Source organism: Cariama cristata, unplaced genomic scaffold, assembly GCF_000690535.1.
Source record: "Cariama cristata isolate BGI_N322 unplaced genomic scaffold, ASM69053v1 scaffold29759, whole genome shotgun sequence".
In the NCBI taxonomy this organism is placed as follows: Eukaryota; Metazoa; Chordata; class Aves; order Cariamiformes; family Cariamidae; genus Cariama; species Cariama cristata.
Genome location: NW_009635691.1, coordinates 1,546 through 14,899, shown reverse-complemented (window position 1 = coordinate 14,899; position 13,354 = coordinate 1,546). Strand labels below are relative to the sequence as shown.

The 13,354-nt window shown below is 38.6% G+C and overlaps 1 protein-coding gene across 1 annotated transcript; it reads left to right on the top strand.

Annotated features, from left to right (window-relative positions):
• Nucleotides 1-439: 439 nt before the first annotated feature.
• Nucleotides 440-12,998, top strand: LOC104167399 (thrombospondin-2-like; the record flags this gene model as incomplete). Its single annotated transcript, XM_009707644.1, has 9 exons — nucleotides 440-547; nucleotides 2,338-2,497; nucleotides 3,952-4,070; nucleotides 4,690-4,924; nucleotides 7,624-7,851; nucleotides 8,319-8,590; nucleotides 9,545-9,642; nucleotides 11,905-12,044; nucleotides 12,742-12,998. Coding segments are annotated over 9 exons (1,368 nt in total), but the record flags the coding sequence as incomplete, so codon positions are not given.
• Between the last annotated feature and the right edge of the window lie 356 nt (nucleotides 12,999-13,354).

Here is a 13,354-nt window from a genome sequence, read left to right as displayed (position 1 = left end):
CCATATGAACAACTATTTCTGAAGACCATCTCCTGGCTTGCATCTTTATTCTTCTGGCAACCAAACCTGGTCATTTTAAATGTATTCTTCAAACATACTTCATGAGTTGTCTATAAAATGTTGATGTAAGAGTGCATGTGTGTGCATGTGGTGTGTTTGTTCTCTGCTAGATAGTTTCATCTAAAATTTACTGGAAATATCCCTTTAACAGAAGGAGAGCTGGGAAATAGAATGATTTGCAGATGCATTTCATTTACTTTACAATATGAAAGCAGCAAATGAACTACTATCTTTGGCAGCAAACAAACAGGCACTTTAAAAAGTATTTGATTGATTGTTCTTGTTTTATAGTCTCTGGTGTACTATATCTATTTTTCTGCCCAGGCAAGTCATTCTGACATAATGTAAACATAATGTATTGATTATTTCTTTTGGCCAGGACAACTGCCCCCTTCTGCCTAACTCTGGCCAGGAAGACTTCGATAAAGATGGCAAAGGAGATGCTTGTGATGAGGATGATGACAATGATGGTGTTGAAGATGACAAAGTAAGATGCATTTCTGTGTCTTCAGTACATTTGACCTAAACATCTGGTTTTAAGGAAAACCATTACAATAGACGAGAGCTTTATTGTTCACAGCTTCAGCACTGCCTTCTCTGATTGATATCTGGTGCAGAGTAAAGCTGTGTTGTGTCAAAGGAGAGTAGCACTGTGCAGAGTAAAGCAGCCTAGGGAACCTGGTGCTGAATTATGTTCTCCGTATCAGTTCTGGGTTTGGTTGTGTGCATGAAAACGGTTTAATGGAAAGTGGTATTGGATTTTTTATTTTGTAATTGGAGAATGATACATCCATTGTATTTGAAAAGCTGGTAAATATATCTGAGGTATGTTGGAAACAAGTTATGATCAATAATAACAACTATAAATACAGCCAGCGTCAAGGGGAAATGATGGGAGGCAAATACATAGCCTGGTTCATACTTTCCTGCTTTAGGTCTGCCCACAAGACTGAAATTCATTTACCTGCACAGCCCAGAAGATAGGTAGTTCGTTTAAACCTGTTCTCTCTGTACATTCAGCAAAAGGTCAGAGGCACCTCCAGAGTGGGCTTCACCCTGCCTTTTCTGAACATGTTTAGGATGAGTCAATTGGTTTTAGGAATTTACTGTTCCTCTTTCCTTCCTTCAGAGGAAGCCTAGATACTCTAGAGCTTCAGGTGGTTAAAGCTGGGTTAGAACTGTGTTCACGGAGACTCTATTTGGAATATTTCAAAAACCAAAGAATCATTTGATAAAATAATATGATTTAGTACATGTATTTGAAAAACTGTAGCCAGAAGTTGGTTTATGAGCAGTATAAAATTTTGACTTGCCTCTATATCTTGTCCTTGAGGATATAAAATGTGTTTCTGAGGAATTTGAGATGTTGTGCTAAAAAATTGTTTCATGGTAAATGGTTTCTGCTTTAGCAGCAAAAAAGTAGTTTAAAGATTTTTTTTTTTTCATTTTTTTTTCCATATGACCTCCCTTCAGATTCCATGATGCTGATGCAGCCCTCACTCCCACTGCTTTGCTTTGTTTTCACTCTTCTTTGCTTTCCACACTTGAGTACTTCCTCGCGCCTATGCAAAAGTCCATGTGTAATTTGGGGATGTGTGAAACATAAGAATTCTTGTTCTGGCAGACTTTCAAATTAAGAACTAAAATGAAATGAAATTTTCAAAATTCCACTGAAAGGAATCGTTTCAGGGAAAAAAAATATTTTGGGTCAATAAGCATAGTTAATTTTAACTTTGCTTCTTGAAACTTCTTATGTTTTACTATCATATGCAAAATAACACAACCCACAAAAAGGTCAATCCTTGTTTAAATTTAAAAATCAAAATATGTGGTTTAAAAGTGAGAATATCGATACTAGTTTGTTCCAAAAAAGTCAGAGTAACAATTCAAGTTTTTTCAAAGAAATATAAAATGCAGCTGAAGTTGGCCTGAATTTGCAACACATTCTGATTTTTTTGGGGGGGAGGGAGGAACCCAAAACCAATAAAACCCACAGGTACCAATGATATAATTTTGTTGAAATCTCTGAGTACAGATCCAATTTAAAATGCCTGCTGCTCTCCTTGTACAAAACCGCAAAAGTGAGCCGGGCTGCCCAGGTGCCGTCCCATTGCCACCAAGATCTTCAGTGTAGACAGCTTGTCTATTGAAAAAACTAATGGATTAATATTTTAATTTTTTGCCCTTGTCCAAGATGAACAGGAAGAGTTACCACTGTATAGTATGCTCTTATGAGTTATGATTTATATTCTGAAATCTTCTATTTCTTCTTACTAGGACAATTGCCCTCTTCTGTTCAACCCTCGTCAGTTTGATTATGACAAGGATGAAGTTGGTGACCGCTGTGATAATTGCCCCTATGTGCACAACCCTGCTCAGATTGACACAGATAATAATGGGGAGGGTGACTCATGTGCTGTGGATATTGACGGAGATGGTATGCTTTCAGTTTTGAGAATTAAGTGCTGCTCCTCAAGCACACTTTGCTTTATGTCCAGTAAGATGGGATACCTGTTTTTATACGTGGCTCTAGCAGCTCAAAAATGCAGGAGAATAAAAAAAAATGGAGGTTTATCTGTCCTGTGTAGTATAGTTGTCCATAAAGTCCCTGAATGACTACAATGGATATTATTGAAGAAGAAATCACAGCAAGTCTTTTATCAGTGTAATCTTAAAAAAAAAAAATTCTTTCCTTCGTCTGTGTTCCAAAGTAATCAGGGTCTAATGTAACACTTCCGTTGACTTTTTTTTTCCTTTTTAGGGAGGGAAAAGAATATCAGAACATTCATGTGGTTAAGACAATATCTGTAGGAAATTAATCTGCTTTTCTATGAATGTAATGCAAAGCCACAGTAATCCAAATACACATTCTTTATGTGTCTTTAATAATGTTTTAAGTTGTTTATTTCATCTACCAGTACATGCCTATATGACCCAGATTTGATCAGAATTAAGAAGGGGGAAAAGCACTTAAATGTCTTTAAAAAATCATATCCCTGCAGCATTTCAAACTTATGAGAATGCAGAAGTACTAGAAGTTGAAGAAATCTAGTTTTGGATTTCTTTCAGTAACGTTTTAAACTTTTGGATGTTTATCTGACTTGAACTTATGAACATTTTGAAGTCCTCTCATCCTTCTGATCATCAGGCTCTTACTATTTAGACCAGTACTCATGGTAGTTCTGCATTTGAAGAAAAATGTAATTGTATGTCATTGGCTGAAAGATTATGCAAATATCTAGGAACCATATCATGTAGTAAAAGGTCCTTGTATCCTTTCCAGACAGATATGCCAACATGTCTTGATTTTGTTTCTTTTCAACGTATTACAATTTTGAGGGAGACTGTTGGTTGTATAATAGTTTCCTGAGGAGGAACAGTTTCTTTTGAATATTTGGCATGCTGTATGATAAATGATGCACATGTTCTGGTAAAATAAACTTATTTAGTGCTGAGGCAGCTGAACGTTAATGTAGTTGTTCCTATACAAAACTCTCCAGAAATTCCACCATGATATAGCTGTGCGTTCTATGACATTTCTTACAGTGTGGGAAGAAAATCCAAATCAAATTATTTATAAAGAATACCCTGCCCCTTTATCTGTTGTTTTATGAAAAAGGGCTAAATTCTTAAGACATAATCAGCCCTTACTCTAGCGAAATTCCTTAGGAAAATACATATAGAAGACTTTATCAAGGCAAGAAAAGTGGAATTAATATCATAATTGTTCTTTCTAATATGAGTCTTTTCACTATTTCATGTTGTAGCAATCTGAAAGCCTTGCTTAAGAGCCTTGCTTCTTTACTGGTAACTTCTGTAGTCTATGGCTGTCTGTGCTGGATGCTGTATCATTTTCATTTCTTCAATCTTTTGTGGTTTTTTTCCTCATAGACATTTTTAATGAGCGAGATAATTGTCCTTACGTCTATAACACAGACCAGAGTGACACAGATGGTGATGGAGTTGGTGATCAGTGTGATAATTGTCCATTGATGCATAATCCAGACCAGGTAAATGTTAGAGATGGTTTCATTAATGGTAACGTCAGAACAAGGGCAGAGAACAGAACACAGGAGTTGCTATCGGTCCTTGTTTACTGTAGAGCTGAAGATGTGGATCTGTATTGCTCATTTTCACACCTCAGGCTGTTAGACTTCTTTGTATCTGATGAAAGGGAAGTAGAGTGACGATGCCATTAATCCATCTTCAAGCCTTTGGTGAACTGTATTCTTCCCCCATGGCGAGTGAGTGCAGCCTCAGGGCTGCATTTGATATGCCTGTTTGTTGGTCCATGCGCAGATAAGCGACATCAAGTATACAGAAGCAATCAGAAAATGTGCTGCCCAGATTGACGTTCCCCTGTGATCTCTAGAATGAGAGCAATGAAGATTGTGGCCAAAGATCTGCCCTGGAGATGTCTTGGGGACCAGATCTTGTGCACTGATAGCCGAATAAGTAGCCGTACTAGTTTGAAGTTATGTTTCTGCTTTAAGCACTGTTGTCATCATGATATCACTTGTCTCCAGAGAAGTTCTTGAAGAGAAATGTTGAGAAATTAAGTACCAGGCTATCCGTACTTTTGTGTTTAGTAACACTAATAAATTTACTCTTTAAAATTTTTTTGGGTAGACTGATGCAGATAATGACCTTGTTGGTGACCAGTGTGACAACAATGAGGACATAGATGAAGATGGCCACCAGAACAACCAGGATAACTGCCCGTACATCCCCAATGCTAACCAGGCTGACCATGATAAAGATGGTAAAGGGGATGCCTGTGATCCTGATGATGACAATGATGGTGTCCCAGATGACAGGGACAATTGTCGCCTCAGATACAACCCTGAGCAGGAGGACTCTGATGGTAAGAACAGTGTCGTATGAATTTCATTTAGTTCTTAGCATCCAATTCTGATCTTGGAGTATTAATATCTGATGAAGAGAAAGACTTTAGATCAAACTGAGCTGCTTTGGACATTTGAGACACTATGGACTTCAATGGAACTGAACTGGCCAGTTTGGTCCAGGGTTAGAGTGTTAGGAAACTTCTTTGATAGGGGCTCAAACATGTTTGCTGGTCCAAATGTGTATGCAGTTCTGTAGTAAAATGTTGCTGGTCACTCTCAAACAGTCCTTCTCTATGCTTGGCAGTATTTCAATAATGAAATAGTGATAGTTTCACAGTCATAAATGTAACTTAGGAAACATTTATGATCCTTTGAAAACCACCATATGTCTACAAGTAATGGCCCTTGCAATAAATACAGGTGAGGAATTTCTGTTCTGAGTTATACAGCTTGCTCGAGTCATTCCATGGTTACACTGGTGAAATTGAAAGGAGAATTTAGTACCTACACAAGATGGTTTTATGTACGTTTAGAAAGATAAAATCCTGAGTCCTGACTGATTTCCTGGTAAGACAACTGCTGGCAGTAGGAAGTTTCTGGTTGGTAGTCAACAGTAGTTCTTAAATTACTTAACTCTTCAGTCCAATTATATTTTTGGAATATCTTTGTACTTGCCAATCTCTGGAATAGCCCCTTAATTTCAGAAATATTCCAGAATAAGGGTGCCCCCAAACTGGCATTGTTCGTCATAGCCGTCTGTCACCTGGATCTTGCAAGGGAGACTCCATTTATGTATGGAGTAAGGATTCATAAAAAGCATAAATTTAAACAGCGTAGCCAGCTCATCATTGTCGTTAGCGGCAGGTCCAACAGAAATCTTGGAAGAGCGATAAATAAAACCAAAAGATGCTCCCATGCTCTTGAAGATGTGAGCTATAGTATATAAAGATGAGGCCCTGGAGAGAGCTGTTGGACATGTCTGGGTAAACAAACGCTTTCTAACTTTCCTTGATGGGGAATCAATGTTGTCAGCGGCAGCTCAGTACCAAATGAACGTCAGCAGGCCTTTCAGTGAATAATTAGATTCTCCTGTGACTCAAGAATTACCTCTTTGATATTGGCAAAGGGAATAAAATCGGAAATTTCTCCAATAAGTACTAAGACAAGCAGGTGCAGAAGCACACAGCTGGTCAGGATTTGGAGTTCTCCATGGCTGATTGCCAGGCTGGAAAATGGGACCATTTTACCGTGTATCTGAACTGCAGAAACTCTTTGAGATATGAGATGCTTCAGCTTTTTCTAACTACTTTTTGTTGGCTGTTGCGTAAAACTCATTCTTCTTTCTCTCTGGATAATGCTGTGCAAGTGAGCCATAGTAATGTAGCTTTCCATTTGTCTGTGAAACATCTAGTAGGAGGTCAATATTGAGTGGGCTGGATCATTGCTATTTCCCATTCTGTGAATTCCCATGTTCTTAGAGCAGTCACAAACACTTTATCTTAAAAAAAAAAAGCAGATGCTCAGCTACATGAGGATAGAAACAAATTGCCTGGCAGTTCTGGTTTTACGTTACTACCCAGTGTAATATCTAGTGGTTTTTGTTGTAAAAGTCGGAGCCATTTGCGAATTTGTTTCTATACTTGTCTAGCCAAGTTTTTCTACTTTATTTTCAAGTGTTTGTACTATTTTATGCCACTGAATAACAACGGCATTGGCAATGAGTTATTTTTTTTTTAGATGCCTCCTTTCACCACCTGCTATTCAAGGCAAGTCACATCTTCTGGTTTCCACCAATATTATGGGTAAATGAAGACAGGAAATAATTTTTTATTTTTGAAAAAATACTGAGCGTAGTAAAAGTGTTCAGCTGAAGCACAACTGTAGCTGAGCTGTGTGGATGTATTTTTAGGTTCTCTAAAAAACTTCTTGCAATTCATATAACAAAACTCAATATTACCATTCCTCCAAGGCTAGTCCTGTTGGATACAGTGCTTCTTTCTTTTTTCTTACACTTTTCTGAAGCGCTACATTTTTATAAGACAAATTGTTCTCCCCCCAAGTGAAAGAGTGACTAAGCACGTATGCATATTTTACTGCAGTACTGTCCCCACTTTCTTTTGACATAGAGGTGACAGTACTGCAACCTGAAGCACTTTAGATGGATTGTTGCTGAAAGAATCTTGAGACCGAGACAAAAGAACCTGAAAAAAAGTTTAGTATCTTCAATAATATATTAAGGATTTAGTAATGTGCAGGAAGATTAAGATTTTAATGCTATTGTTTGAATTCATTTACACTGCACATATTAAAATGTGGCATTGTATCCATGTCTGGGACAAATCAAACTGCAAATGTAATACAAGCATTAGTGAATTATATTGACATAGCAAACTTCCGACTTTTCCCACCCTGATTCCAAAGCAGTGTACAGACTGGAGCCAGACTGATCACTGTCATAAACCCCTGACAGAACAGTTTTATTAACAACAGTTTTGGCTCTGATCTAAGTTGATAACTTCTTCCAGTCATTACCAGCAACACTTCAAACGGTCTTTCAGAGAATGAAGCTTTCTTTGGAGTCATTTGGAGTGTTTTTTGAGAAACAAGAGAATAACTTACTCATATGTATCATAAATTTCTTCCATCAGTGGGAGAGCTGTTAGGAAGGCTGGATAAATTGCTAACAATTGCATTTGCTTATTCACATTGCTTATAGGTGATGGCAGAGGTGATATTTGCAAAGATGACTTTGACAATGACAATGTCCCAGATATTTATGATGTATGCCCTGAAAACAATGCCATCAGTGAAACTGATTTCAGAAAGTTCCAGATGGTCCCCCTGGACCCCAAGGGAACAGCTCAGATTGATCCCAACTGGGTTATTCGCCACCAAGGCAAGGAACTGGTGCAGACTGCCAACTCTGATCCTGGAATAGCTGTAGGTGAGTATCACATGTCGGCCATCATCTTTGGAAAAGTAATCAGTGATCTGGTGATAGGGAAAGGGAAAAAAAAAAGTTGATAAACACACGTTTTTGGTGCTGCAAGCTTTGGACTGACACACGGGGACAGTCTATATGCCCAGATTAAAAACGGCTCAATGCTGTTTGCCTTTGTTGACCATTCATCTCATCACTGACTATAACACACATAAAATACCCAGTTGAGGAACTTGATGTAAGTATAGCGCCTGCTGTCTTCAAAGCGCCTTGTAAACAACTTATTTCTCTCCAGAAGTCTCCGTGTGATAGGTAGGCAAGTGTGATTACCTCCTCTCCTACAGGTAAGGCAACTGGAAAAGATAGTTTATGACTCCTTGCAAAACTCAGGATAGAGCTGGGACTCTCGGGTGTGGGCGGCTGGACTCAGAATTGTAACTTAATGATTTGTCTCTTTCGTCCTCTCCCAGGCTACGATGAGTTCAGCTCCGTGGACTTCAGTGGGACGTTCTATGTTAACACAGACCGCGATGATGACTATGCCGGCTTTGTGTTTGGCTACCAGTCCAGCAGTCGGTTTTATGTTCTGATGTGGAAGCAGGTGACTCAGACCTACTGGGAGGACAAACCCACCAGGGCTTATGGCTATTCTGGTGTGTCACTCAAAGTAGTGAATTCAACAACTGGTGCTGGTGAACACTTGAGAAATGCTCTCTGGCACACAGGAAACACCCCTGGACAGGTGAGAGATTTAAAACTTCAGGCCAATGATGCTTGACTAATATTTTAAAAAGAAGGGAGATGTCTCAAAAAGAGTTTCCTTTCTCTTCAATTTTTGCAGGCGTTTATCAGCTTTTCTTTAATTACCGTATTATTAGTGTCAATAATAACATTTGCATTGTGTTTCAAAGAAAACATTACAAGTATAAAAAAGTATTGGTGGAAAAAATTACATGTATAAAGGGGAAGATGTGGTCTGGTCCAAAGAAAAAGGAGTGAGAGGTCTCAGTTATCCACAAATCCTTTGTGACCTCTGTATTGGCACTTGCTGCTTTGGCATTCCAGCTTGTTTGAATTATATGTGGTTTAGAGTTCAGTAACCAGTGACAGCCAAAGAGTAAAGAAATGAAAACAAAGAGAGAAAACCTACTGCTGTTCCAAATAGGGTCCAGCCACAGAAGAAACTTGTGCCTTTTGGAAATTAAGTTAGCGGGGCTTCGTACGTGGATAGGAATTTCGCACTTCAGAGCTCCTTGCAGGAAAAGGACCTTGACTGAGTGTGAGAGATTTCAAGGAGCAGGCCACAGGCAGTAACATCTATGCCAGCCTCAGTCCCTCTCCTTCGGTGGAGGCACTCTTACAGATAGGAAAAGTAGCACTGACTGTGGCAGCGTGGGTGTGTATGTGCAAAGAGGGGCAGGACTTCCTAAGGGAAGTCAGATTCAATGCTGTAATGGTCTTTAGTGACTCCATGAAACAACATGATGAGTAACTGATCAATAATTTAAGACAGAAATTTTCATTACTCTCCCCCTATAAAAGAAGTCTGCTGATCATACCATCAAATGTTAAACATAGTTTTCAGTTTCATGCTCTGCAGCAAATAAGCTTTGGCTGTATGTACAGTTACTGTAGTGGATGTACAGTTACTGGAGCACAGTCTGATTCTAATAAGGCATTTGTATTCCTACTGTAGGTGCGTACTTTGTGGCACGATCCCAAGAACATTGGCTGGAAAGATTATACTGCTTACAGGTGGCATTTGATTCATAGGCCTAAAACAGGATTAATAAAGTAAGAAATGTTTCTGCACCTCTATATTTTCTAGTAGCAAAACTTTTGTCTCTGCTGATATAACAGCTATGTTGTCAGTTTCTTTGTTAGATCTGATGATAATGATGTATGTGTGACAGTTGGTTCCAATATTTTGGGGACATTTTGTTATCTTTAGAATAAGTTATTTTCCTTTTTCAGATGTATTTATTCTAGTTTGGATGGTTTAATATTTACATCAGCTAAATATTCTTAAAGAAAAAAATAAAATTCTTTCTCAATAGCTCTTCTGTAAAGGAACTAAAACTTCCTGAGCAAAACGTAAAGCAAGACTAGAACATGAAATTCCTCCTCAGCCTCTGGAATTTGAATGAATTTAATTAGAAACATCAGAATTGCCACAGGGAAGTAGGCCAACGGCCTGTCTCCTTCAGCATCCTGTCTTCCATAGTGGCTTATAAGAGATACTGCAGAAGTAGCCGTGAGCACATCTGTTATGCACACAACAAGGAGCTATGGCATATGACTTTTCTTAGAGCCCAGCTGTTTATCTGATGTTCCAAAGAATGAGCATTAACTGTCCATGTGAATTTTATTTTCTACTTACTACTGTAACTGTAGAGGACGTTTTTCATGGGGCAGAGTCTGACCTTACTTCTGAAGGTCGTGTTTGTGCTTATGGGCAGGGGAGTTTCATTTGGCTGTGAAAGACAGAGTAGACCAATTTGAATAGACTAAGTAAGTTATCTGTTTCTTGGAAAGAAAAGAGTTTCTTCATGCGTCAAAGTATTGCAGTGCAAAGCATTGACTGATACAGGTCAAAAGGAAACTTGAGTTTTTCATTCATGTTACTGTTACCTTATCTTCCTTTGCAGAATCTTAGTGTCAGACAAAGCATATTTGAACTGGTATCCCATTAGATTAATCTAGCATGACACATTCTGTGGTCTAGGGCATTAAATTCCTTCATTCTTTCGGGTGTTTTTATACAAAATAAATAAATGAAATCAATTTTTTCACTTGTGTAGTCATGAAACCATTTTATCTGTACAGAAATAGCAATTTAGTATTAACATAATTACATGGCTCTAATCTTTTCTGGTGGGATGAATAATTTAAGGTCTTCCCATATGTTTTGGGGTTCTTGAAATTTTGAGAATTATGTTAGAGTTACATGAACATGAAAACCTGTCATTCTTTTTGCTGTTCTTTTTACCATCCAGTAAATACTATTTTCAGGGAGCAGTTTCATACTTGTCTTTGGGCACCTCTCAGAAAATAACACTTCAAAGTAGAGCAAGTGCTGGACATGCATTTCTGCCTAAGCAGAAATCTGTCCCTAGCCCTTGAGTTATAGGAAGTTGCTCAAGTGTGTTCATGCTCACGTGAAGCCATCCTGCTTTGTATAACTAAGGTATTGTCAATTGAAGCCGGACCATAATCCCTTCCTCCAGAGACTGCTTTAATTAACAGACTATAGAGTCACTTCTCATTTGGCCTAAAAGCTATTTTAAGAGACTGAGAGCCTAAGAACCTTGACTATCTCAAGGTCTCCCATGAGAAGTGGAGAATCCAAATTCAAGGAACTGCAGTCTATCTGACAGAGAAGGAAAATGAAGAGACGTCTTTAGAGGTCTTTTGGCTCCTGAGTGGATGCCTGAAACACTACCAAAAAACCCAAAACAAACCAAAAAAACCCTCCAAGTTCTCCTTTTCCAATTTATTATTAGTCTAGCTGTTTGTGTCCAAATCCTTCCAGCTTTCATTAAGCTCTTAAAATGTCTGAAATTGAGATTCAGCACGTCTCCAATTAATGTTTTGTTTGACTCTAAAGGGACAGTTCTTCCAATTTCTGATGTTGGCGCTTGCACCTAAAGACAAATAAATCAGCCGTTCACACAGCTGTAAAGACGACTTTGCTAAGTGATGTGGCGAGGTCTTGTGCTAACCCCTGAGTTCACAGGGACAGGGGCTTATCAATGAACATGACATAGTTCATTCCAGGAGACATGACTGTTCTAAATAAAGAATTGGGAAATCTTTTGCAGATGGTGTGCATAAAATTACTTATGGAACAGCTCCACTGCTTCTGATTTATGTGTTATGGCTGCCAGCCAGGTGGGCGTGAGATAGAGATGAGAAGTGATCCTTCCAATGAAGCTGGGTTTTCTGGTGCCTTGTTGAAATTAGTTCTGCTTAAGTTCTTGGGAACTGTTACTAGCCCTTAGCACGGGACACTGCGTTATCCTCCTTGTCTAATTTAAATTATGTTCTTCTTTCCAGAGTTTTAGTGTATGAAGGGAAACAAGTCATGGTGGATTCTGGACCAATCTATGATACAACCTTTGCTGGTGGACGATTAGGTCTTTTTGTCTTCTCTCAAGAGATGGTCTATTTCTCTGACCTCAAATATGAATGCAGAGGTTAGTTACAGAAAATGTCTGGAAAATGCTGAAGCTTCTGATAACCTGTGGAGCAAGCATGAAATACAGAAATGAAAAGTATCATTTAGTTACTGAAAGCGATCTGTAATGTCATCGTGTGGAGTAAACCTTGATTTGTTGAAATACCATGAATGCCCTTTGCCCCTATAGTAATCTCAGTTTGAATAACAAACCCCAGATGTTTAATACTACCCACCTGGAAAAAATGAGAGAGAAATCTCTGAGCGAGATACGTGCTTAGAATTCTCTCTGTATATCCACTTCCCTTTGTAGGCTATTGCAGTGTGTCCTGCAGGCAGAGAGCTACTTCTGGATCACCCCTCTTCCAAGAGGCATGGAGAGAGCAGATATATTTAATGAGCATGTCTGTCTATAGTGCCTTGTCTGAAATGTTTTGAAGTTCAGAAAATGCTTTCCAAGGTCTTCTTATATAAGATTTTTATATACATTTAGATACATAGGTGCACATACACATATGTGTGTGTCTCCACCTATATAGGCAGATACCTATTTCTATATAAATGTTCTCACATTTGTAGGAAAATGCAGAACAGGAAACATTGTGCTGCACCACTATACTGTATCACAATGGAGCTCTGTTCTTGTGTGATTGACTTCCTAACCAAATAAAACAAATATAGTAAATATAATTTTTTTTTCCCCCAACTTCTTTCAGATGCTTGAGCAATGGTTGCTGCATTACCAGCAAAATACTGTAAATGCTACGCAACCTGGACACCTCAGTTCATCCTGGTACTCCCAGTTTCTATTTTTGTGTACCTCCTCTCCTCTGTCCTCGTGCTCCACTCACAAGGTGCCTCCTTGCTGCCAGGAGTGCCTCAGCCATCCCTCCACTCAAGTGCCTTCTCACAGCCAGGACTGATGAAACCTAAACGTGAGCGTCCAACCCACCACTGAAGCAAAAGCAGATTGATACATTAGAACACTTTTCTAGAGTGAAAACTTAGCAAAACATGTTTGTTTGTGTATTTGTCTTTTTTAAGGAACGACGTTTACATATAAAAATGTAATTACTTAATGTATTTATATATATATGGAGTAAAAGAGGGGGGTGATGATTATCAGTCATTGTCTTTGAAGTGAGGAGAAATGTGTTTGAATAACTTTGTAGGTGTATGGTTGACACTTCCTTGCTCTGATCAGGACTGGACTTCAGTAACACGAAGCCTCTGGGTCTCACTTTAGCAAAGTAATGGAGGGCCACACCAACAGTATCTATAACAATGAAAATGCCTTTGGATAATAAAGTAAAGATCAATTATGATCAT